The sequence below is a fragment of the Anser anser genome, assembly GCF_964211835.1.
Source record: "Anser anser genome assembly, chromosome: 4".
Lineage (NCBI taxonomy): Eukaryota > Metazoa > Chordata > Aves > Anseriformes > Anatidae > Anser > Anser anser.
The window spans coordinates 47,978,133-48,005,181 of record NC_139724.1 but is presented as its reverse complement, the minus strand read 5'-3'; the positions used below and the strand labels follow the sequence as shown (position 1 = coordinate 48,005,181).

Sequence of the window (27,049 nt, the reverse complement as noted above, 5' to 3'; positions counted from 1 at the left end):
TTAAAATGCAACTGTAACCAGGTTATCACTGTTGAGCAGGTGTGATTGTAATGATATCCTACAGGAATAGCTTTTTAGTCCTGCACTGTTACACCTCATTATTCTGTTAGTGACGTAGAAGAAAATACACTGCAACTCCTAGCGATGACGTGAAGATGGCTGGAATGTTCAGCAGCAGAGAGGGCTGCTTGCTGATACAGAGCCACAGGGACTGCATAATGAGAAGAAATAATTTTCTTCTTAACAGGGCCAGATACAGAGCCACGCATCTGACAGCCAAGAATGCAGGCCCTGTGAGTAGTAGCCTGGAAGAGTCTTTCTGGAGAGTAGTGACTTGGTAAAAGAGCCTGGGGTCACAAGACGAAGCAGCTAGGCATGAGCAATGCTATAGCTAAAGATGTTATTGTAGTTCTTGAAAGGTGCTACAGATTTAATAGCCAGAAGATTGGGTTATCTATGCCCAAATAGGCCTGTGACTACTTTTTTTCAGGATGTGCGTGGTTCTGGGGCCAGCTGTTCTGTTAGTGTCAAGAAATTGGAGAGGACTGGGAGAACATCTGTGATCAAGACTGCTACGTTGAATGAAATCTTGCTCATCGTTGACGTGGACTCTGTTGAAATTAAGGAGGGAGAAAGCCAAGGAGAGGGCTGGAGAAGAGCCAGGGGAATCGGGATTGGGATAACACAAATCTCTTCAGTAAAGAGAGATGAAGCTGCAATAAGAGGACAGTGTATTAAGAGACCGCACTTGGAAGTGGAAGCTAACATTAGAAGAATTTGATGCTTGCAGGTACAAGTTTTCCCATTGAAAGGAAGGCTTAATTTCTCATTAGTCAAGATCTTTGTTTAAAAAAAAAAAAAAAAAAAAAAACAAAAAACAACCAAGGGGATGGTTTTAGTATGGAAATAATACCTGAAAAACTAGACTTCATTGTCTGTTTTAATCAATAATCCATGTTGTGGCCCTATTTATAAGTCCATTCTTACTCCTAAAAGCCCCCGAGCAGGAGGCCTTATTTTGTGGAGAAGATGAATTGCTTGGAGTAAAATAAACTCAACAAAAGAGCAGAATGTTTGGCCGCTGACAATTCATTTCACAAGTAAAATGTTACTTGTGGGGGAAAAAGCTGTATATATTGACAGCCTTTTTGTGTTCTGACAGCCCTTTCTAGTGTATTAGTGATTTCATTTTGTACATGACGGACCTCTCTGTGGCTGTGGAAATCTGAGGCAGATGGGCTCTACAGTCAGCCTGAGGGGACAGGAGGAACGCAGCTTCAGAACTTGCAAGTACCCTGAGTTTTGTGCCTTTCATCACGGCAGTGAAGGGACCCACAGAGACTGAAAAGGCTCATAGCACCAGGAGGATCTTACCGGGTGGCCAGGAATGAAGCTAACAGGCAGAAGGGAGAGAGTAGAGAGTCTCTTCCAGCATTTAGATGTGTGCTATGGGAACATCATGAGGTCGGCTGTATGACCATGAACAACTGCTCTACATGATAGATTCCAGCCTTCTATTCTCTTGCTTGCTTGTTGTCCTTCTCCACTTGTGTTTCTCTCTTCATATTTACAGACATCCTTCTGCTTGCGAGGCGGTGTAGAGGTCTCATCTGTTTACCAGCAGGTAAGGAGTTAACTCCTTCCAGCTGATGGGATCAGGGTATTTGAAGAACCTAAAGAAATCGATCTTTGTGAGGAGAAAAGTAAAACAAAACCCCTTTTTTTGTAGGGTGCTCTGCCAGTAGAGCAGAGTTCACCTCCTGGCAGCCCAGCCAGGCCCTGGTCAAATGGGTGAGCTGCTCTGATCAAACAGTGCAGCAGTAGCATGCGTGGTGGTGATGCTCGACAGCGGTCTGAAAAGGAATGTGTTGCATGCTTTTTTTCTTCTCAGTCGTGCATTCATTTGCTTTGAGGAATTGCAGGCGTTTGCAAGGCTGCAAATTTCCCATTCACCTTCTGATACTTGCTTACAGTTGTTTTGGCTAACTTTAAATTGTGCAGTGGAGACCTGACTGCTTGATATCAGCTACCAGGTTTGTGTATGTGGGTGCAAGAAACCCTTTCCTTAGCACATCCTGATGTGGGAAGTTTCAAGTACAACAGTCTCATGCTCTTGCTTTGGTACGAATGTTGCAGAATGGGGGCTATTTCAAATGACTGAGGATATTAAAGCATCGTTTCTTTCACTGTTACTGGAATTCTGCATATTTTGAATAAAGAAAAGTTTCCATTTCTCCTGAAAATATTACAGGAGCAGAAACAAAACCCTTTGAAAACGCATCCTCCCAGTGAATTGAAATTGAGTTACAAGGGAGCATTGCCATACATATCCCAGCACCTTTAGATCCTTGGACTAACAAGAGCAACATGCTCTTGTATGCTCTCATTATATAACTAATTGGATCATGGTCCTTGCTACTTTGATGCTTACTATTTTGATGAGTCTGTGTAGTAGAAATCTCCTTATAGCCCAGCAGGAGACTGGGGAGATAAATACCTTTGAGGTCCCATCACCCACTCCGTTCAGTACTGTGGCATGCCTGAAGTGGTACTAAAGATTGGCAGAACATCTGGCGGGAGCAGGTGGCAGTTTACCTTTCAATATGTTATATAAATGATGATTTAGTTAAGCCTGCAAAAAATAACAATAATAATAAAAACGTTCTCACTTACATTCATCTTTTGCAGTAAAGGAGCTTCCAGAGCTCAGTCATACAGCCTTTCCCTTTCTGAGGTGAGGAGTTTGCCATGAAGCTTGAATATAATGTGTTTTTTGTACCCCATTCACAGAGAGAATGTCTTGTGCCTCATATAGCAAGTTTGCTCCTGCAATATCTGGGGTGCAAGTCAGTAGCCTATATGATCTTTTGGATCTGGTGCTCTTCAAAGTTTGTCTCTTGACATAAGCTTTCAGATCAGGAACAGGAGTAGCAACTTTATTTCTATGCTGCAAGTGTTTTGTCCCACCAGTTGTACGAACCATCAGTAATTGCAGTGGCATAAACAATGTGACTGTTTAGTGTGGACAGCATTAAGTGGTAATGAAAATCCGATTAGCACAAGAGTGGCTCTGCGTTCTTATGTTACTTAATTGAGTAATGAAATTAGCGGCCTTATTTATATTTGGAAAACTAACTGTGGTGTAAACATGCTGATAGGACAGCTAAGTCGTAGAAGATACAAGATAAGACAGAGAAGGTGGTAAGATGCATTTTTCTGTTCGGAAGGACTGAAGGGTTCATACCAATAGCTCAGACCCAGTAAGGTGATCTTGCAATTGGCATTATTGAAGAAATGATTTTTCACTCTGTCTCAGCAGATGAGTATGGTCTGGTAGATGATTCTTGTACAGTCACAGCTTGGTTTCCCACTGTTTCAGCTGGCATAGTACAGGTTTCCAAGAGAAACTGTGGTATTGCCTTTCTTACGTAGCTTTTTCAACCTACTTGAGGGCTTCCCTGGGCTCTTGTTGCTCCATTGGTAGCAGGAGCACGGTGAAACCATGCTTGAGAGGGAGCCTGTGGACAGAACTGGGTAGGAATGAGGAGGCTTGGCCCGGTGGGACAGCTCTCCCACAGATTGTCCTGTCCTCCGGCAGAACAGCAAAGCTAAGATTTCTCTAGGAAAAAAAATGACGACGACCAAATCCCACTATCCATATTTCAGTAAAGGGTGGGCGGGCTGAACTGTTTGTTTTTGTGGAGCACTTTCATGGTCATCACAGTGAGAATCCACCCCCACTGAGAGATCTAAGGAAAGTGGTATTGTGAAGTATTTACTTGTTGGCACTGCTTCATTACCTGCTCTTGATAATTTATGGTGCCATATGGAACAAGGTTGATAACTACCCGTCTTTATGAACACATTGGTTTCATTTACCTGAAGCAGGCTTTTCAGTTTTGAATGGAATCAGAGATACATTGTTGCCTCATTACAGACCAATTAAAACGCGGTTTTAACCTAACGCTAGGTTGATTATTAATTGTCTGGAAGGCCTTTTTCCTTCTGTGCCTTTAATTAGGATTTCCCATTACAGCCTCATCCAGAAGCAGAGTGCTGAAAACTCTGAGCAATGCTATGGTGCTATGCAGTGGGTGGATGGGTCCAGAGCTGCTCTCATAATGCCGGTGTCGCGCTGATGCTCGCAGTCAGTCTTGGCAGCATGGCAGGAGACCTGTGGCCATTCCAGAGGCCGTTTCTTACCTTGTACCTTCAGCTGATGGCTTGGAGGTTTTAGGTCCGCTGTATGATGGGGCTTGCTTTGCTATGAAGTGTGAAAGGATTTTAGGGGCCACCATTAAAAATAAAAACAACAAAAATGCAATCCGTGGCAGAGTTATGGAAGGGTGCTGATGTCATTTAGTGAGAAAGTTGGTTCCTTGCAATCGGTGTCACTCAGGGGCAGGGCAGTGTCCCCCTGTACACCTGCCTGCTGACCTTAGACTTGTTCTGATGAATGGGAAAGACTTTGCTACTGGTAGCACAACTATGCTTGTAGTTATTTATGGGGATCTTTAAAGGAGTGTGGTCTTAGAGGGACCCTCTAGGAACACCATAATTGTGTCATAATTGTGGTATGGTGATGACAGGACTGAAAACTGGACATTATTTGTCTTCTAATATTTTTCATCTTGTTGCCATTTAATCACTCTGAAGAAGATCTACTGGGAAGGACTTTGGTGGAAAATGTCGTTAAGTGGAAGTACATATGGTAAAATGTCATGTTTCAGTTGGCTGCTATGGTACTACGTGGAATATGTTGTAAAGGTATTGCTTAGGGCCAAAGGTTTCCCAGCTGGGTTTTGCTTTGGGAGGCAATGGCTTACTCTCACGTGCTGCACAGTAGGAAGCTTTCTGCAGTGCAGCTCTCCAGTGATTTATTTTAGATGTTTAGCCAAGGACTTAAATGGGTTAGTAGACTAGCACCTTCAGGGAAGTTGCTCTTTATAATTTAACTTTCAGAGAGCAGGTTACAGCGCTCTCAAACAGTTGTGTCAAAGACCCAGCAAAAATTAATGGCTCAGAACTAATGGCAAGCTTTCCAGGATGTTGCTCTGATTTATTGAGTGGTGCTAAGCTCCAGCATCCTTGTGTGGAGAGCACTTGTCTTCATATAAGGGGGCTAATATTACCTCAAGCTGTTGTCAGTTGACTTGGTGAAATTGCTTAGATGCTACTCTCAGTGTAGATAGCTGGTGGTGATTACTCCTAAGTATTCTAAGAGCAGAAACCCTGGGGAAAGGCTGATTAGCTGCCCAGGAGGATGATGTTCCAGCCGTGTAAACAAACTCCTGAAGTCTCCTGGTCATAATGAGGACCAGGCCTCGGTGACAAAGCCCCCTCAGCTCTGTGCTGCTGCATTGAAGTTGAGCAATTTGCAAGGGGAAAGTGATTGGAGTCAGTCCCTGTGATGCACGTAATCCACTAATCACCACTCAGAGACTTCTGGTGCTCAGAAACAGCAGGAGGGAATTGGCTTTTATGAGCTGAAGGAGACACTGGCATATGTTGCTGAGGAGAGGGGGAGGAGGTACTACTTAAATATTTATAGATTAAGGGTACATTGGGATCCCTTCTGTCTTTTGTATGCCTGGTTCCCTGACTTCCTCTTGGGGATAACAAGACACAAAAACTCTTCATCCTACCTGTGTTTTAACTTGGAAGCATGCAACCTGATCCCCCCCCCCCGTCTCCCAGCCTTCGTGCTCGCTCGAATGGATGGGGTGGGTGTGAAGGCAATGCAAAACCTGTCTTGTCGCAGTTCATGTCCCTGGGCTGTCTGCCTTCCTCACAATACACTGCAACTACAAAAAGCACCACAGGCTGGACGCGGTCAGAGAGGTGAAGTTAGGAGTGAAATCAACTCAAAAGCAAATTTGTGTCAGGCAAATAGCACCTACTTACAGGAAGGGATCTGTGCTGCTGTCCTGGATCCTCTCCCGTAGGGTATGCGGGCAGAACAAGCGCAATCTGCTGAGAGAAGCTCTAATGCTGCATCCTCCCTCTAGCTTTGTTCAGGATATGACTTCCCTGCAGACTGAAAGGTGACATTTTCATTGGGTTGCTCTTCCTTCAGTGGTTCCTTTTCTTAAGGAGGATGAATTTCACTTTGCGTGCAGTTGCAGAGAAGCCGCTGACTCTGTGGACAAAATGCTTTTGCGTCGAGAGTGCTCTGCTCAGTCATGTACAGAACCTGTGAAGGAGATGAGGCCCGGGAAAAAAGGAGAGCTCACGCTGTTTCAGTCTGTTAGAGCAGCCCAATGTGATGGCAGTAATAGAGTAGCAGTGCCCCACTTGGTGCAGGAGGCTGGAGGAGATCCTTAGTGTCACCGCACCCTCTGTGAAGTCACAGGCAGGTGTTCTGTTGGCAAGTGCGTGGCAGAGAGAAGGGTGTCTGAGCAAGACGAATCGAGGAGCTCCTGCCGTCAAGACCTGTCCAAGATAACAGGAGTAAAAACTGAGAAACAGCATGTGTATCCTTTTTCCAGGCAGTTAAAATCTCTAGGGAAAAGTCACGATTTCTTTCCTGCTTTTGGTGTGTGCTGTAGTGAGTGAGTTTTTCTAAAAGATCAGTATCTTTCTCAAGTGCTGCTCACTCTGTAGTTGTATTATTAATGGCAATAGTAGTTATTAACATTCCTTGCTATTACATACATTTTTTTCATGAATACTTAAGCAGATTTGTGTAGAGGATGCCAACATCATGATCTTGGTTTTACACAGCAGAGAAAACTGAGGTGTAGGAGATGAAGAGAACCACTCCTTGCTACCTAGCATGTTGTCAGTGTAGCCAAGAGCCAGAGCCCCTGTGTTCAGAGCCCAAAAGCAGGCTGATGTTTTGTTGCCCGCCTTCTGTGCTACATGGAGAACTGTGGGGTAGAGGCCATGAGAAATTCTGCCGGTCACCTTTTTTGAAACCACAGTACCTATGACCCTGCTGATGGGGAATAACTGCAGATTGCAGTAAGGTTAATTTAAGTCTGTGTGCATCATCTAATACATTCCCTTTTGTGATCCAGTTATTTGCGTATGCTCTTTAGCTCTTAGTAAAAAGTTTTAATGTGGTGTCAACCAGTCAGACCCAAGTCCTCTCTTAGGTTGCTGGAAAGGGCGCATAACTACCTTCTGTCCTCTTCAGGTTAACAGCTCTTGTAAGACCTATTAAAGACTGCACTTATATAAATCACATATTAAATAGTTTAATATTGGATGTTAAAACTGCATAAATCAGTGCTAATTATTTAAAACTGTTGCAGTAATGAACATCAGCCCTGAAACTGGGTACAGCTCAACAGTCCTTGAAAGTCACTGGGGAGTCTGCGTGTGTGCTCTGAAGCAGCTCAGATGATGTGCCAGTGGGTCTTTGGAAAAAGCAAAACAAGTTTGGCATTGAATGCGCTCCAGAAAGGTCCGATAGCTCGATCAGGTGACAACTGCTTAACAATAGCTCGATAAGGTGACAACTGCTTAACCTCTGTCAGTCTGAGTGACAAAATACACCTCTTTGTCAAAGTTAGTCCAAGTTACAGAACTTCCACCTGTTACTGCTGTTGTCATGTCTTTATTTTCTCATCTGTGACGGTCTGGAATTGCGATGTGGCACTACTGGCTCCTACCACAGGTGACTGTGTCTTCATGTTGGTGAGTTGAAGCCAGTGCTGCTGGGCTCATCAGGCCACTGTGGTGTTACCAAGTAGGTCCAGGAGTACTGCTGCCCACCTGCAGGATGAGCCCCTCTCAAAACACAGTATCACAGCAGCGGTTGGCTTAAAACTGGTTCAGGAGAATTATTTACAGTACAGGCTCGGTACTTCTGTCTGATGTGGGTTCTGGCAAATACTGGTGTAAACTGCTACACTGGCTACAGGGAACAGGATTGTGTTAGCCACGAGGTGGAAATAGTTGCAGGGTTCAGTCCTCAAGCCACAGAGAACTTCGCTGAGGTTTCATTTTCCTTGAACCTTTGGCTGACACTGTCCCACTTGGATTCTGAGAGGACAAATACGACAATCTTTCTGAAACTAGTAGCCACTGCACTTCTTTTATTTTGCCAATGGTGTCACTGCTGCACCACAAGATTTGTGTTTTCCTGTAGGCTTGGAGAAAATAGCAGTAAGAGTGATGTTCAGTGCTTTAAGGGCTGGATGAAGCAGCTGATGAGCTGCATGATGCTACTGCTCTCCTCAGAACCACATTGGAGCAGGGGAGGCACCCTTTCAGTCCTGTACAAGGTCCTCTTGTACTTCTCACTTCTCTCCAAGCTGTCCCTTAAGCAGCAAAGGGAGATGACAACCCCGAAAGCCACACTTAGTACACCTGGGGCCATGTTTGGAATGTCAGGCTGGACCTGGAGGACGTGCAGTTCCCATGGAGGGGAGCTGAGCAGTAGGGGAGTGCTGCTGCCCTCCTGTCCCCCTGCTTTCCCCTGGTGACTGCTGCCAGTCCCACTCCTTGAAGGTGCCTCAGTGGCTGCTGGCCTAAAGGGGCTGTGCAGGCCCTTGCCATGTGTCCTGTCAGGCCCATGGTGTGAAGAGGAGTTGGGAGGAGGGATGTTTCCTCATCTCTGTGCTTACATGGGGATTCCCTTGGGCTTCAGGGGCGGTTTTGAGGCTGGATGTGGTAGGCTTCTTTACAACAGCAAATAGGACTGACTGAGTCACATTGGAGCTTGCAATCACCACCACAATGTAAATAGGAATGAATTCAAGGCAGCCCTCAGACGTTGGTAATCAGTCTGGTAATTTCCAAGTCTCAGTGGCAGAGGCAAACAAAGATTTGGACTTGCCTCGTCCTGGTTTGCTAGTGCTAGCTTCTTACATAGGTGGAAGCCGCTTGCCTTGTTTTATTTTGATTTTTAAGTCAGGGATGCTGTGTTTCCCCTGACAAAGAAATGACAGTATTTATCAGCAGCAGATGTGCCTGCTTTGGCTGAATTGCCAACACATGCATTTAATCTTTTTTCTAAGTGTCAGGCTCTAGTTTGAACAATAGGATGGCACCCTATAGTGAGACCTTAAGCTGAGGGGAAAACACAAATCGACTTCAGTTGTTGTTGAGCGGGGGAAAGGGGAAATCCTGTAAACTAATTAGCTCATTTGGCTCAGATGTCATTTCTGATCAAACCACTTAATGCTGCTTTCAGTGGCAGATCAGATGTCTTTTGCATTAAATACCATTCAGCAAGACCAAAATGTGTCTAGGGCACCTGTCATCTGCTCGATGGGGATGCTGGGTATACAATAAATGGCTGCATGTGAACACATCACTGGACCCGTTTCAGTCCCTGCAGTTCGATTCTGTTCTGTCAAAGGGTGTTTCTAGGGGGCTGACCAGATGCCAGTGAGCTTCAAGGGTTTGTCTTCTGCCTGTTTGCTGGGAATTCCTAGGGAAAGTCTTTTGTCTAAGGGACAAAACCTCCCAAGGAGCCCGAGGGTACAGAGTTACCTGTGCCAAGGGGTCTCTGCCTCATTTAGATGCCTCCTAAGTCAAGAGGCAGCCACTTGTGTTTGGGGTGAAGGCGGTGCAGCTGAGGACTGGCAATGACAGGACTCAAGTCCCTGTAGCTTTGGTGCCAGCCTTGCAGTGAGTATTAAAGGGGACTACTAGGCAAGGAGGGTTAGCTCTTAGCAAATGGTACATATGATTAGCACCCAGAACTTGTAGAAAATGCAGGGAGTTTTTGGGATTAAGGGATATTGGCATTTGTCTTGTATTGAGACGACAGAAAAGGATGTGATTCAATTTTTGCTTTCTACTCATTGATATGATTATTACTGACCATTTCTCCCTCCAGTATTTTTTTTTGACTGTTTATCCAATGTCAGAAAAAGGTTAAGAGAATAGGCAAAAACAAACCAGCAAGTGAGGAAGGTCCTTCTTAGATCCATTTTGAGATGGTCTACTTTCTTTTAGGTAGTTCTTTGGGTTGTGGTGGCTTTGGCAGTGCTGTGCTTATAAAAGCTCTTGTGAGACACATGTCCACCTGTAGCTCTAGAAAGAAAAGGTAGATGTTTTCTTTTGACCAGGAACAAATCACAAGGAATCATACACAGATGACTTTATTTAGAAGGATGGTGAGGAGAAGAACTGCAGACAGATTTAGTGCTTAACCTGGAGCCAGTGTTCCCACAGGTGGAAACTGGTCAAAATTTGGGCAGCACTGTTTTTGCGCTCGAGTGTCCCTAAGCTTTCCCAAAGCTTTCTCAGAAAACTGAGCAAAAGAAAAACAAAACTAATCTTCCTTTCTAGAGGGACAGACACATGTAAATTAGACTTACTCTCATCCAGTCCTGCATGTTTTGTCACAAGTGGGGTATGACAGCCAACGTGGTGAATCATGCAAGAGAGAGAAGAGGGCCAAGTTTTGACCTGGTGTAAATGTGATATGCTTCTGTTGAAGTCAGTGGTTTTTCTCTGGTTTACACCAGCTGAAAATATGGTCCAGATGGTCCTGATGAGAGAGAAATATCATGAGCCTGCTCTTCTGTTGCATTGCACTTTATGTAATGATTTCACACCTGTGAAAATTGGTACAAGATCAAAATGGAGATTCATACAGATGTAGATACACAATGGAGAGCAAGGCACCTGAGAGCAAAGCCCATCAATTTTTTCCAGAGTGGAAAAAAATTATTCCTGGGGAGTCTCACTTGAAGCATGAATTCATACTTGTGTGTATTCTCTATCTTTTCTTGTTTGTGGATAATTACAGTGAGAGCACCTTGTGTACAAAGGGGGAAAATTGATGGAACTGACGTTAATAAGTGTGTAAGTAGGAACATGTAGAGACAGTGGTGCTTGAGCCATAAGCTTTGCAAGTTCTGTGAGACACTCATGTCAGTTGCCACACTGGGATAAAGTTGGTGCAACTTCTGTCTTCGTAAGCATGCAGTAGGTGTACCTGTGAAGGGGACAGGTGTGCCTTGGCAGTGCATTACTGGAAGTCAGAGTTTTTAATCTCTTGAGAATTCAGTGAAAGATAAGTACAATTCCTCTAACTCTTGTTTTTTTCAGATCACGGAACTAGATGAATGAAAAAACTTTGGTAGCCAGTGCTTACCTCTGCTTGGTCTGATCCTCCCCCAAATGAAAAATAACTTTTCAACCTGCTGAGGTTGTGAGAACTAAATGAATCCAGGTCAGCTCAGGATACAAGTCTTTGTAACAGAGGAACAGTTTTATCTTAATTTGATGATTGAAACTTCACTGCGTTGGGCTGAGAGGTTAGAAGTCAATTGACAATAAGGGCCAGGTCAGGTGATGCTAGCTTTGCTCACAGAGCTCTGCTTGTATACGGTTGCTAGAGATCTGACTTGGAAATAATGGAGAGCAGGCAGCACGTCTTTAATCAGAAATAACTGTATCAGTTGTCAGGATACCCGAGAAGCACTTTTTAGAAGCATTGCTCTCAGCAACACTTAAAGTATAGCTTGGCTGTGTGGACAGGACCTCCTGTCAGCTAGCAAGTTCTAACCTCTGGCAATGACTGCACAGTGTTGGTTTGTTGTTTCTTTATTTTTTAAAGAAAAAAAAAGCTTTGGAGGAAGGTTTGCATCTCAATATTTTAGCAGTCAAGCATAATAGAGTAAGAAAGGTGTCAGAATGCATTTTGTCAGGATGCTGTAGGCAACACTGTTTGAAATTTGTTGAAAAGCAGGTGACAGCCACCCATGGAAGAGTCTCACTTCCTTGAAGCGTGTTATGCTGTGCTGTTGCTATTAATTTCATGAGCTCTCTTGCAAGCAGGGAAGTGAATGAGTGATGCAGTCCCACTATACAAAGCTGCCTTGGCCTATGAAGTTCCTACGTTATTTAAACATGTTCCATGTAATCCACTGTATGCATAAGCTTGTCAGGAGAACTTCAGCAAAACCCACCCTGTAATGTGTTCATAAGGGGTGACTGCCTGCACCTGGGACTGTCTCTGCATGGCTCTGCTTGCATTTGGATCTGGCTGTGCTACTCGTGGGTGAGCCAAGTGCGGGCAGGAGTTGGTGCTTTGACCATGCTCACAGTGCTTCACCGTAGAAAGCGGGGCTGTCAGTTTGTGTGCTACAAGTTGGGGCTTTACAGTAGGGCACTTAAATAATTTAGAATTAGAGATCCCCAGACAGAAAACTGCTTTCTTCTGTCTTATTCCTTCTGACTCTAGCTCTGATAGGTGTTTAAAGTATAGGCAGATTCATTTGTACTGCTTGGGTCCTGATGCTGCTAAGAACGGTGCCGTACTTAAATCAGATGCACACAGGTTGCCTCGTTGTCAGTATCTTAATAGGCTATCACGGATCTGTTTGCAGAAGTTCTCTGGGATGGGGGAGATGCTTTGCGGTCTGTCAGTTGTCTTTTGTGAGCGAAGCATAGTTAGCGACTGGTTTTGGGCAGGCTTCAGTCAGAAATGACTACCATTAGGATACGAGACGTAATGAAACTTAAGCTCCTAATTCATACTAAATTTCCCAGGGTTTAGAGGTCCCAGTTCTCCCAAAATACTGTGTTTGCCCATGCTAAATAGAGTAGTGCACTTAACCAGCTGTGTATAAAAGGTGTTTCTGCAAACTGACTGCTGGTGTCAGCTCTTACAAGGTTAGAATTATTTTTTTCCTTACTATGAAAGTTTTTATTCAGGTGTATGACAGGCTAATATTGCACTGCACAGGATAAACTAAAAAATGAGTACAGGAAAGGTAGTATATTATAAATACTGTGATAAGATATAAGGAAGACATGATATATATTGGACCTGTATGTACTGGGGACATGGTTGTGTAGCAGCAGGAAATAGACACTATCATAACAAAGGAAGGTGTAAATGCTGTTCCCGCTCAGTTTTAGTCCAGAGCCTCTTAATTCTGGAGAGCATTTCATGTCTGCCGAAGATCTTGTGAATACCTGTCTGGTATGCAAGCTAAGCAGCATGCAGGAAGAGAAACCTTGTGATGCTTGTTATTACATTGGAGATGTGGACTGAGGACTAACATGCTTCAGCAAGTGACTTGTTGCTGTTGTTTTACTTGGGCCATAGAAACAAACAGTGGGAATGATAGGATAAGCATTATTCAAACACACTTTTCTGCTGGCAGACAGGACAGAAAATAAGACACTTTTTTTTTTCCTAGAACAGTGATAGTTTTTATTAAAAAGTAAATTTTTTTCCTTAAAGTTGTTGAGTTCAAATTCTGAAATCCTATATTAAAACTCAAGAAGCAGAAACAAAATCAAATGTAAAGAATGTGCCTATGAAGGAAGCTGGGTGGCTCGATTTGCACCAGCATTGTGTTTTGCTAATGGTGTAACCTTTCTGCTTTGTCTCGTGTTACTGAAGAGTTTGGACAGGCTGACTATTTATTCCCTGCATTCGCATAGTGTCCTGATAGAGATGAGAAATTTGCAATGTGTAGTGGCTCTTCTGTTTGACATGAACAGCTATAAGAGTATTATTGCTGTGGAAAGAAGAATGGGTTTTGTAGTGTATAACGTTTAAGAATCTTACAAAGCCCTTTAAGCTATTCAGGTACCCTAAATTAACTGTGGTCTACAATTCTGAGATGCAGGTCTCCATTGTCAGCTATGTCAGTATTGCTTTGTCTCTTGACAGATGTCTAGACAGATTGGAGAATCAATTCCTAAACAGGTTAGCTTGTGAAGTGGGCAAGCAACACACCTTACCTGCAGCTTTTCCTTCCCTTCCCTTCTCTGCATGTGCAGAAGCAAGTTTCCCACCCTCTTCATTTCCTAGGTTTTTGGTGTGAGCAAAAAGTATCAGAAAAGCCGAGGCCTCATCCAAGCACATGTTGAAACAGGAAACAATCTGTGGACGGTGCAATGTTTGTCTCCTAAGGCTGTTGGTAAGAAAATGAACCCCAAACACTGCATCTGAAACCATGCTAGGAAGTGCCCATCTCATAACCTTTCTCTGCTGCATCTGTCCCCCATGCCAGGAGCAAATTCCTAGTCCTGTATAACGCAGGATGGTGTTTTTCCTCTGCAGAAGGATCCCGTGGCTTTTCCCTTGTTTCTCACTCTCCCCCCGTATGTGGGAGACTATGCCAAGACCCAAGCTGATGTGTGTGAAGATGCTATCCTTCAAGCGCCCTGGGACTGAAATGCAGCTGTCACTCTCCAGTGTGAATAACAGGAAATTTAATTTGTTGGGTGGAAAGAGTTAAATGAACTTTAACTGAAAAGCTCTATCTCTCCCTCTCAGGGTAGAAAATAGCCAAGGGCAACAGCGGATGACTAATGTGTAGAATATTGCAATTAGTATAGCAAGGTACTTACAGGGATCAAATTAAAAAATTCATTAACGTACGCACTTAATTAAGAAACACTTTTCGGTTTACATGATAAATTATGACACCTATTAAATCTTCTGGTACAAGCTGTAATGGCTTCTTTGCTCCTGGGCAGAGAACTATTGCCTTTGAGGTCCTTTGAACCTCCCCAAGGACCGACGCTGTTAGTTACAAGTGTGTTAAAAACAATGCTCTTTTTTTTTCCTTTTTTTTTTTTTTTTTTTTTTCCTCCTGTGAGGTACAAACCTTGCTTCACTGCAAACTAATTTCAAGTAAAGTAACCAGCCCGGGGATTAGGAGACCCATCAGCCTGCGAACACAACGGATGATGAAACAAACAAAAAATGACCTTGAGAATAACTAAAGAAGAAAGTTAGCTGGATGCTGGGTGCCCATGAGGCAGCGGGATGCTTTAGATGGGATGGCATCTGCACATGTCCTCATGTGGCTTCAGTCGGACGCCACCCAGCCCGTCTGGCACAAATGCAGCATCAGGAGTATGACAAGAGAGGTTTCTCTTGTCAGGTTTCTCTTGTCAAGGCAGGGCTGTTGGCTCCAAGCTTTCCTTGCTCTTTGGGGTTTATTTTATTTCTTTTTGGACTAATTCTAAGCAACAGCCAGTTTAAAGAAAAAAAAAGTTGGAAAGAACTTTTTGAAAAGGCTTGGCATATTTGTTGTTGGCTGCAGGTGGCTTTCTTTTTTGCAAGTTCTTTGTGAAGTGCAGCATTCAGAGATCCTGAGCTGTATTGCTGCAGGTGCTGGGATGTGGCAGAGCTGGGTGGGAGCCAGGCCGTTAGTTCTGCTGCACTGGGAATGTGACGTGTTAACAGGACAATCTGGTGACTGCTGTTTCTTATATTGAAAAACAGACCAAAGCTGCAGTTGATGAAGTTTCTCTAACTGCAGTTTTGGAAGAAAAAAATAATCATCTGGATCCATCTGATGAAAACACTTTTTATTTCAGTTTTATTGTTGGACAAGAAATAGTTTGGAACTGCAAAATCCAGACCACCTGTTTGCAGCGGATTGCTAGAGAGCACTCTGACCTTCAGGAGAAGGCTTGTTCCACTTCGGTTTTGTAAAAAAGCTTATCTCATCAGTGGCTGTGTGAATCTGCCAGACCTTTTAGTTTGGATTAATCTACGTTTTCTCATCTAAAAAAGATTTCTCCGTATCAATGTTAAGAGGCAAATATCAGGTTAGCACCATGGGCTAACTTCAGCACAAGCGGAGGATGGTACCCAGAGTCGTGTGTGACCACGACGGAGCTGATGGCCTGTGGTAGATGCAGATGTTCTTCATGCATTTCCTTAGTGAACTGTTCCAGAATCTGCCAGATAGATGTAGTTGTTCCCTGATTTCTTTCTCATAGTACATCTGGCCTGTAATCCCATTCCTTGTCTTTCAAAGAGTGCCTGATTTGGCTTAGTGCTGTGCCTAGCCAGGAATATTTCTGCAGCCAAGTGACTTTGAAATATGGCCCAAGTGTTAAATTCCACACAGTCTTACACAAGCAAAAGCAGCAGTATGAGGCGCAAGCAGAGGAAGAGCATGTCTTAAAGCAGTAAAGAGGGACTTTTGGCGTGTGCCTGCTGTAATCCTGTGGAAAATCATTTGGTGTCTGGACTCATCCCTGAGCAAAATCCTCAGGGGTGTAAGCCACTTTGAGTCTTTTTACCTCTAACACCTGACACCACTTGCAGGCACCTCAAAAGTGTTTGGTATCTAGCATCCCTTGAGTGCTTCAGGCACCTTACTGCCTTCCACACGCTTCAATTTCCAGCTGGAGTGCTTGTGGAAAGCTGGGTGTGTAATTTTTAGTCTCCAAAATTCATCTCTTAAAATCTGACCCTGCTTATGATCCCGAATATTTCAGACAGCCTGAACCTGTGTTGTGCTGCCAAAACCTTGGTGAAGTTGAATCCGTATTTCTTGTAGACTGACATGGATTTGCTCATAACTGAGGCTAAGTTGTGAATAATGTTGATGGAATGCACGCAGTTTATTAAACAGAGCAACTCTAACTAGGCTAAAGATTTACTGTTTATTAACAAATGCTTGAGATGTAGATGAGAATAACCCTACAAGAAGCAGGAATATCTTGGTTGCAAGAGGTACTTAAATGCTACTCAAAATTGAGGAGGTTTTCTGCAGACATGACTGCCTTCTGCCTTGATGTACAGCTACGTGCTCTCTTCCTTGAAGCCTGCTTAGCAGCTTGCAGAGTTTAGCGCAAACATTTGCCCTTCTCCCTGCAACACCCTTGATGTCACGACCTTGGCAAGCTGATGGTTGGTGGCTGGTGCATTCCCTCTATCTTCCATCTGGCTGCCCTGGAGACTGAGCTGCACTTGGGGGAGCTGTGGGGGCCATAGCAGGTTTGTAAGCAGTGGGACGGGGACCTGCAGTGCCCCGAAGCACCTCTGCCTTCTTCACCTTCTTTGTCTGGTCAGGATCAGAATTCTGTCAAGTGCTTCCACAAAGGTCTAGCCTTTGACTTAATTATATGGAAGGCAAGTAATATCTAGCTTCCACAGTATTTTATCGACACTGACAGGCCTGCATAAATAAATAAAAATCTTATTTTATGCAGTGAAATATCTTGTTGGTTTTTAATAAATCAATAACTAGAGGTGACACTAGGAAAGTGTCTTTAAAACGATTTTTGAGGTGAAATAGAAAGCACTAGATTATCCTTATTAGCGATTTTCTTCGCAGATTGTTTGGTTTGAAATAAGTTCCCTGACGACTTCTCCAGAACAGTCTATAATGACTGCTAATCACTGTGTTTGTCAGCACTTAGAGCTTTATCTTTCTTAGAGAGTGTGAGGTACCTTATCTGTTGCAAGAAATGCTACTAAAAATCACTACCAAATAAATATGCCAGTCTCATTTCAACTAAAACCACGTATCTATTTGCCAGAGAATGGTTGTCTTGAGTTAAAAAAATTTCAGAAATCTGACTTAGAATCCTCTAAGGGAGGAGAATTTTTTTTGCTGGTCAGAGCTGCTTCAATAGCATCTGTTCAGACCTCTAGTAAAAGTATGTGGTCGAGTCCTTTATCAGCAAAGAGTTGATGCTTTGCACAAAAACTTGAGCCTCTTCCAAAATGCATAGAGCTGTAAGACTGATGTGAGACCCTAGTTGTAAACTGCAGAGCCTTATAGCATAGCAAATGGGAAGCTATGCGTGCACCCAGTTTTTTTCTGTAACCAGAGGCCTTCCCTCTATTCCTTGCACAAACTCCACTCAAAGTGGCCAGCACTTGACTAGAAGTATCTCATTGGATTTTGTAGGGAATGGCACGGGTGTTCTCAAGCAAATAAATTGAGCCTAGGATCATAGCTGCTGGGTTGTTCTCGTAATTACGTCAAGAGTTGTATCACTCAGAAAAGGCACAGAATAAATAGCAGGTTGCGTGGAGACAGGTACTTGATCAAGCGTAGCTTGGTTTAAACACAAAGATTTGTTTCTTAAACTTGGATTTGTACTAGTGTGTACGAAACTTTGTTGTATATTTACAGAACTACTTCTATACCAGAGTGCGTTTAATGAGCCCTGATACAAAACGTGTATCCAGTGGGGAAACTTGCTATTAATTTCAGTGTGCTTTAGATTGATGGCTTGTTTGCATGCACATTTTTCTATCTGAAGTACTTATTAGGTATCCCTGTGGTGCTGAGCCAGAGGTGGTGCCTGTTCAAAGAGTGAATTTCACTGTTCCTAATGGCAATTTTTGCTGTTATGAATGTTCATAGCCCACACAAACATGTAAAAAGTCTCTGCATGTAACAGGATGTAGTGATCGTTCAACTGGGAATGCCAGAAATTTGTTTAATATTCAGTGCATACAATCATAAAAATGGAGCACATGTTTCTTTTGAAATTGTCATTCTGCAGATGTGTAAGGCTGGGTGTTTAAAGCCTTGTTTGCATTGGTGTGAAATTCTGCTGTCACCTCGACTGCTGAAAATGAAAGGTTTTTGAGTGTCTCAGGCTAGCTCCTTCAACATGGAGGAATTGGGGAATTCCTTCTGAAACATACTGGTCAAGTGTAGTAATACTGCTACTTCCCTTTTTTTCCACTGCCATTGTAACATGCATGTGATTGTGTCCCCTGATCCCGCTGGAAATCTGTGCAATGACCTGGCCTGGAGAGAAACACAAGGACTGTGAGGTTTTTGGTTCCCACTGATGGCAGTGACCCTGCTCCGTGATGGAAACACCTGTGTGTGTGTGCTGGTGGTGACCATCTCACCACAGAACACGCTCAGCCACACTCCTGTGTGGTGTCACAGGCAAAAATAGCAACCATTCACTGCAAAGACTTGGACAAGAACAAATTGTTTCTGTTGCTTTAACCATGCTAACCTTTGTAGGATTTTTTTTTTCTTCCTTCATCCTGTAGGCACTGGCATTGAATACTGATGAGGAAATACTTGGTCTAAAGCCAGCTAGTCAATTTTGGTTAATTAATTGGAATGGTGATTGGCAAAAACCCAGCCCAAATTTTTGTAGGTAATTTATAGCATAGGTAATCGTTTACTCGTGGATAATTATCTCTACCTGTAGGTAGCAGAAGGTAATGGTTATTGAGATCCAGATGCATCACTAACAAACGTGATTTTAGGAAACTGCAAATACTTAGACTGAGTTATCTGTTCAATTATTGAGGAGGCAACTTCAAGTGTACAGTAAATACACCCCTTCCTATTATTTGATTCCCTGTTCCATAAGCCCAGGTGAACAAAAATAAGTGAGAAACAGTTTATTGTTATTGGGAAGCCAGTATTCCTATTCTAAGTGTGTGAGCTAGCACAGATGAGCTAGACTTCTGGGATGTCATAACTTGCTTAATATAGGCTAGCAACGAATTACTACTGCTTAGAAGCAACTGGGTATAAGGGGAATTCAGGAGAGTACTCTGGGATAAGTAACCTATTGTGTGGCACAGGTCGTATCCTGAGCCGTGGCTAATACCGATTTTGAAAGCATGTGGTAGCTTTTGGGAAGGTGTCACCTTCAGGGGAGTAAGATAAGCTCATCAAGCAGAGAGCATAATGGGGCATCTTTATGAATATCGGTCTTTGCCAAAACATCAGCCTTGACAAAGGTTCCTACAGTGTTTGTGACCTGAGCAACACTGTTCCTGGGTGTACCGTTTGTCACCCCTCAAGCAGAACCGAGGTGTATAACAGGTAGCCCTGGGAGCAACCTAGCTGCCTGTGCAGAAACATTGTACTTGTTTGCAACAGAAGGCAGAGCAGAAAGACAAAAGCAGGCAGGCAGGCAGGTGGCAAGGGGAGGAGGATGTTCAACCATCCTGCTGTTCTCTCATTCATTCCCACGAGAAGTAAGTAAGTGATGGCTCTGCACTTCTGGGGTAGGACCAAGCAGCTCCTGTGTCAAAAAACACCCTGAAGAAGGTGCAGTCCTGGGAATGTGTAGTTGGGGAGAGGAGCTGTTTTGGAATCAAGGATTAGTAAGGACAAACAAAAACACTTGGCAAGTGTGCTGGTTTAGTTCTCTGCTGTAAAAGAACAAGAGCTGAGTGAACACTAGCTTTTCAGTGATGTGGCAGATAGCTTGCTTGTCTAGAGATTCGAGGTCCCTGCCTGGTCCCTGCTGTCCTTAGTAACTGTAGGAACAGTACTGCAGTAGGTGGACAGTAGTAGGAACAAAGCTAATTGCTTGTTTCTACCGTGAATGTAGCAAATATATTTTGGAGTGTGATGCCTGTTTGAAATGATTCAACTGGACGTTTTACATCTTCTGTTGTAAATGTCAGTGTTGTGCCCTCTTCTACAGACCGTGAGTAGATGCATGTTATCTCAGGTTTTGGCATTATTGGAAAATTCCTGTTGATCTGTTTGAGCATTTGATTTCCCTCTTGATGCTATGAAATACCAGAAGTTTTGAACAAAAGAGCAATGTATCCCAGTGTGTGTTCAACACTCTTAGAAGTGACAGATATTTGAGAGAGAGACCAAATTGATGGGCTTCGAGACAGCCGTTTTCATTTTCCGTGAATGGGCTGGGCCCATTTTCTTTTTTCACTTAAAGCTGTTTGTTTTGCACATGGAATCTGATGAAGTTTCCATCTTTTTGTTCCTTTTTCCAGTGCAAACTGTAAAAAACAAAAGCAAAGCCCCTGACATCATCTTACTGCAGCAGTGGGGTGATGTTTTTATCTTGTGAAATACTTGGTAAGTACATGGTGTTACTTCCAAAAGGGAACAGGCTGGAGACATGCCTTGGAATAAGAAGCAGGTCTGTAGGCTGTCATCCTAATTTTGCATTAGTGACAATATGAAATTCAGCTCTGTCCCTCAAGAAGAGAGCAGAGGCTTCTCCAACAAGATGAGGGGAAAAAAAAACATTACGTTTTGCCTAGCAACAGTATGATATCTCAATTCTTAACACCACATTCTTCGAGTCCTGTCTCTTTTGGGCATGCCGACGTTACAGTTCCTCCTTTTGCCCAGAGTGGGTCAGAGGGCCCCAGGACAGCCTGGACGGCTCTGGGGTGGTGGCTGGGGCTGCCTTGCTGAGCAGTTTTGCCTGTGAAGCTTCCCTTAGTGCTTCAGGGACGATCATCCTCTGAGGACCTTCAAGGATGGGTCTCTGAAAGCTGTAAGTCAGGCTTACTGTAGCTCTCGTCATCTCATGTGGGGTAAGTCAGAAGAGCTAATTTAATACCACAGAAGTGCTGATTTAATACCACAAAGTCATCTTCTCAAATCAGTTTATACTCTTGGCACTTAGCATAGTTTGATTTATATGTTAAAAAAATCCTTCCAACCAGCAAGTTGCATATATAAGGGAGTTGATGGTTTGAGTGGATTGCATATGGCCCAGGAGAGGCAAGTAGAATAGGAAACATATGTTTGGCACCCACAGGTACTGCAGAATCAAGCGAGTGTGAATTGCTAAAACGTAGTTTACATAATATGGTCAATAATATGCAGCAGATGGAGTCTGAGCGTATCGCTTAAATCATGAAATCTCTAAACACTGTAAGGGATTGCACAACAGCAAACTTGAACTTTGAAGGTAAATTGATAAATGATTTTCTATTTACTCTAGCAGGTGTGAACCAAACTAACTGAATTAGAAGAATTCTTTTACTCTGGATGGACAGTTGTGATGGCCACTACTTTAATTGTTCATGTTGGGAAGTGCTGGTTTGAAGAAAAGATAAGTAAATCATCCTGTTGGGTGGTGTGTGAGACTCAGCCTGCAGATTTCCTTGTACTGCCCTTAGACTGATGTTGTTGCATTTTTTTTATTGACAAAACCTGTCTGTGTTGGTAGACTTATTTAAATGGAAGGGAATTCTTCTGTCCCTTTACCTTATGGCCAGTTTTTGTGAACTTGTCAGAGCCAAACCCTGTGTCTTGGTCTTACTGCTGCCAAATTAGCTTTGCTCAGCTGGAAGATGCTTCTCATGAGGATCAGCCTGCAGTGCCACCTGGGTCTGGATGGTTCTTTCCTCCCTCCGAGACATGACTGTGAATTAAGGTACCAAAGCCTGGCTTTAATCTGTTTATTTAGAAAGGACTGTCTCACAACCTTACTGCTGAAGTACTTGTTGATACTCTCTAGTCTGGGGCTGAGCACAACTTTTTTTAGACCTTTGATGAAGGCTGAGGGAAGCGTTTGCAGGATGTGTGCAGGAGATGCTGATGAACGTACGTCTTTACTGCTGATAAGCCTCAACCACTGATTTTCTAAGAGTCAAAAACCTATCTACACTGTAAAAGGAAAACATTTCCTAAATCAACAGCTGGCTTCTTAAATCTAAGACAATACTGTCCACACTCATTCAGCCAGGGACTTGTGTTCTTAATACCTGTGCTGAGCAGTGCCCTCCAGGGCTCCCTCCCCAGCTCATCATTAGTGTGCACAGCAGAAAGCTGGACACAGTGTACCCAGTCACACTGGAAAGACAGTGCCTTCCTCATGGAGCTCACCAGAGGAAATGGCCCTGAGCAGCTTGCTGCTGAGTTCCTGTAATACTGTTGTGTCATGTGTGTTCCTGCTGACCCGTGTAGTTGTTCTGCCTGCTAGGGTCAGAGGTAGACGTTGAGTTGACCAACGTTGAAGCAACAAATGGTTGAGGGGAGTGCGTGTAACCCACAGCTCAACATAGAGTTTTGTCAACATAAAATAGTACTGAAAAGCAATCAGAAAAATACAGGGTGCTTCTGAGGCACATTTTTTTTTTCTCTGTGTTTCGCTGCCTGCTCTGTTACGGATTTACAGGATATGAGGTGAGGAGTAACACGGAGAAACTCCAGTATGGTTTTTGGAGAGGGCTTTCAGGCTACAGTGTAGGAATCACAGGTGGTTTTTGTGCCTGACTGGTCAGGAGTCCATAAGAAATTCAACTAGAAGACTGTGTGTGTAACTCGTTCCTAACGTCTTAGCAGAGATGAAAGTTGGCACATATATAGTCTTTGCTTGGATCTTTTGTTGTTATATACTTTGCCAAAATTCAGTTTGGCTATTTTCATTTTATGCAAGTGTGAAAAATGTTATCTGTTTAAGTTGCTTCTTTGCACTTCTATGAATAAAAAATGGCTTTAATTAAATTAAGAAAGAGCTTTGACAAGTGATTTGTCTATAATATGTACTTATGGTTTGTGGCATTTCAAAGAATAAATAACCAAGATGTTGAGGCTTAAACATTGGCTGCTGCACATGTTCTGTCAATTCCTTGGTTGAGGGAGAAATGTTTCTTTGAGAGTAGATTCAGGTCCAGATCCTGCAGTTCCTGTATATTCAGATCCCACGCCACCTTGGGAGATAGGGGAAGATCTACCAGGGGAGGGTTTCAGTCTGTCATTGATGTGGTGAATGAACTGAACTGGAAACAGCCCAGAATGTCTCAGGAGAAGTTTTTAAGGCAAGCAAGAGCAAGGCTTTGATTTCAGCTCTGCAGACATGCAGGAGAATCAGGAACAGCAGGCATCTAGTTAAATCCACGAGCAGATGAAGCCACGTAAGCTGCAGCAAGTTAGAAAGAACTGAGACTTTGGAGAGACTTTGCTCCAGTCCCAACACCACCCCAGCTGCAGGCAGGGGAGAAGCAAGTAATTTTTTCTGGGTAAAATTCAAAAAAGAGATGATCTGTTGAGAAGTTATCAGCTCAAAAGGACAGGTTTGGAAGCAAAATGCATCCCAGGATTATTCACGGCGATGTGATTGTGGCTTTGCCTTCTTTAGCATTGGAGATAACTAAAAAAAATTGAAATAGAAGCATGGAGAAAATCCTTAAAACAGTGAATTGTGTTCTGAAATCTATAGAATATAGGTTGATTTTGAACTTTTTTTCTTGAGTGATTTTTCTCTCTGACCTGGCAAACTAATTGTGTGAGACATTGCTTGCACAGAAAGACATGCAGAAAGCAACAGCAAAAGCGTTGGGTTTAGAAAAAAAGTCCTACTAAATCAATGGGCCTTGGTCATGTTACATCTTGAGTGGAGACGCGCTGACAAATGGCAAACAACTGCACTTTTTCTGTGCTGGAATGTAAATGTTGGCCGAGGCAAATGCAGTGAAAACTTTGCGCATGGGACAGGAAATCCTGGTGTGATTTTTGTAGCTGTCATGGGCTTACTTGTGTGGTTCATCCTTATCTTAAGATTGGACTGATCGAATCCTTCCCTGCCAATACAACTGTTGACGTTAAGCTTTGCCTGACGGTTGTGGGCTGGCGGTGGTGACAGTCTGAAAGTTTGGACAAATGCTGTCAAAATAAGCAGTGAAATGGGAGGGCTTCACTTGCTCCTTGTACCGTAGAGCGGGCTGGAGAAGGAGGAGCAGAGCAGAGGCTTGGTTATGAGGCAGGAGAGCAGCTGGACCTGTAGCCACTCGTGAAGCCATCAGGCTGCAGTGGTCAGGCTGTGCCAAGGCAAGAGCTGATATGCCACGCACTCGGAGTGCTCATGTATATCTTTGCTGCAGATGGGGCAGGTTTGATTCCTTTTAACAAGTCCATTTCTATAAACAAAAGAAACCTAACGTAAACCTCACTGAAATCCGCCTCTAGACCTAGTGCTTAGTCAAAGCTTTTTTTCAGGAGTTCCATGGAATTTAGTGCACACCTAGGAGAGGGGTTTTGGTTTAGTTCCCTCTGAAGTATCTCTGGTGAGCTGTTCAGCTACAGGCTTCATGGAAGTTTGGCTGCCTTCAGTTTTACTTGGTTTAAAAATACAACGTGTTAATAACCAGGAAAAATCTGGAAAGTATCACCACACCTCAGTCTGTCGTTTTTAGTGGCTGTCTTGAAATCACAGGCCTTGGCTCCCCTTCTGTGTAATATGTCTGGCTGTCACTGTAAGTGCCTTCGGGAAGTTGTAACTCTGGGTGGAGAGACAGGTGACACGGCTATTAGCGTGTGAAACCTTGCTGTTGAAGGGCAGTGGCAGTGCCGTGTTCACCCATGTGGAGGTTGAGGGTTGGCCTCTTGCCTCTGCTCTTTGCTGGTGGTGAACTTCCCACCAAGCTTGCTCAGAGAGCGACCGTGCTTTGTTCTGCAAGTCAGCCGCGGTCTGGCTCGTGCAGTACAGCCTACCTTTTTAGTTATTTCTCTTTTTTCCTCGCTGACTCTTTGACACCTACCACCTCCCCGCCAGCCTGGTGTGGCTGATCAAGCTGTTCAAACAACTGGAAGACATCAGAAGTTAAACACTCATTATTTTAATTTGATGCTAATCATGTGTTAATGAGACTAATCCTTGCAATGATTCAGGTAATTTGCTTAATGGCTGCCCAGAGTACAGATTACAGCAATCAGTCACGTCTGATAAGATGTCTGTTGTGGAGGAGGTTGTCAGGTGAATGAGGTGGGAAAAGGCTAAGGAGTAAGGTCTGATCTCACGTAAGTCACCAGTCTTCCTCTATTTAGAGTGGGGAGGCAGAAAAGTCCTGCTGTACAACCTTGCACTTTGCAGAGATTTGTTTCTTTCAGTAGCCAGGGAAAAGCAGCTCAACTGCCTGTGCCTAGAGGTTGTTCTGTCAGTTCTGGAGATCAGATCCTCTCCTGCCTTGGGAAGGGAGTAGTATGTGAGGTCTCCAGCTGACGTCAGTGGGACATGAATTTCTTGAAGTCATTTGGATCTTGGTCAAGTCTTGGGGTATAAATGAAATCTGGATCTGATACAAAATGATAGATGTGGGTTCTGATCTCTAGCCAGTATGAAATGGCATAATACTGCTGGAATTAGCGGAATTGCACTACTTAATCCAAAGGAGCAAGTCATGGACTGGTCAGAGGTCTCTGCTTTCAGCTGTCTTCCCATTTCCCTGCTTAGCTTTCCCAGTTTTCTTCAACAGTAAAAGTAGAGCTGTTGGCCTGAGCTGCTGGGTTGTACTCAGCATTGGAGATGTTCATATGAGCTGTCTGTGTACTCCTAGGAAGAAGCATTTGGCCATGTTCTGCAAGTGGTCCCAGCTGTCTGTTAAGCCTGACTTAATTCATAATGTGCTGGTAGAAACTTGATATGGATGTATCAGGTGTTGGTCTCTGGGTTGCCTGACAGTCTCCTTTAGTTGTAAGCCCTTCAGAGTAAAAACAAACCTGTTTAAGCATTTAGTTCATAATGAATGCTCCATGAAGTATATCTTAAATGTTAATAAACTAATTGTGCAGAGCTAATTGTTAAGAGAGTGAGAAAACAATCCATCAGTGATAGCAAAAAGGGGAAAATTACTAGGCTTGTATGCCTTGGTCACCACAATTCAGACGTTACTTAAATGTAGATTGACTGCTCTGTATGAAATCGTAGGAAGAATATTTTGGAATTTGAAAGTGTGTTAATATTTTCTATTATTGTTATTGGTTTGAGAAAAACACCAACAATCCTAGAAGTTGGTCAAAAAGTCAGTTGTGGAGCTTCAAACAAAGGACTTGACCTGTCACCAGGGGATCTGTGCTGCATTCCTAGCTGAACTGCTGTCTGCTCTGCGGTGAGTTTGAGCCTGGTGTGCTCAGACATTTCTCCAGCTCCTTATACATCCTGCTTCTGTAGTTCAAAAGCTCTTCACTACATATGTCTGTGTTTACACACTTAATAGTCTGTGAAGGCAAAACATCAATAAGGCCTTCACTCTGCTAAAGGTATGCATAAAAACAAAATACACACTTATGTACTTGGACACAGTGGGCAAAACACATAAGGAGGTAAGTCTTGTCCTTATTTCTACAGATGAGGAAATAAGACGGGGGATTCAATCACAAAGGGTAGATTGGTAATAAAATGCAAGTTGTGTACTTTATAAGGCTGTTCCTTTTGATAATCTTTGCGGCATGTACATGAACTGTAAAACAAGAATGTTGCAGTTTGCAATGAAACTCGTGATATCTGTAGGAAGCTGTGCTGTACCCCCACTGTGTTCCAGCAGGTCTTTGTTAGATTAAGTGCAGTGTTTATTTCAAATTCAATACAAGTATTAATCCAGGAGTAAAAGTAGCATTTCACACTTGGAGTGAGACAAGGCTAGATATAAATGGGAGGATGCAGGTACCCAGATACTTTTTTGGGTGAGGTGGCAGTGCTCAGGTGCTTGGCAATATGTCCCCCGTACCTCTCACTGCAGGCACATATGCTAAACCTTGAGGTGCTGAGCCTCAGCATCTACATTTCCAGAGCTACACAAACTATCTCTAAACCCATGCAAAATACAACTGGAGAGATCTTTTGCATGTGGGAGATCAGTAGCCCAATGATCACTGAAATGTGGGGGTTGTTT

At 43.4% G+C, this 27,049-nt stretch overlaps 1 protein-coding gene across 1 annotated transcript in view; it reads left to right on the top strand.

The window, feature by feature from the left end:
- LOC310899454 (uncharacterized protein) overlaps positions 1–27,049 on the top strand; it is a gene marked incomplete at its 5' end in the record, with an annotated part of 283,288 nt that overhangs the window by 83,906 nt on the left and 172,333 nt on the right. Inside the window, 3 exons of the mRNA XM_083835807.1 lie at positions 491–12,582; positions 13,551–13,844; positions 14,530–26,266. Coding sequence (XP_083691933.1) covers positions 491–781 — 291 coding nt within the window. The 3' untranslated portion in view covers positions 782–12,582; positions 13,551–13,844; positions 14,530–26,266. The remainder of the gene's footprint in view (positions 1–490; positions 12,583–13,550; positions 13,845–14,529; positions 26,267–27,049) is intronic.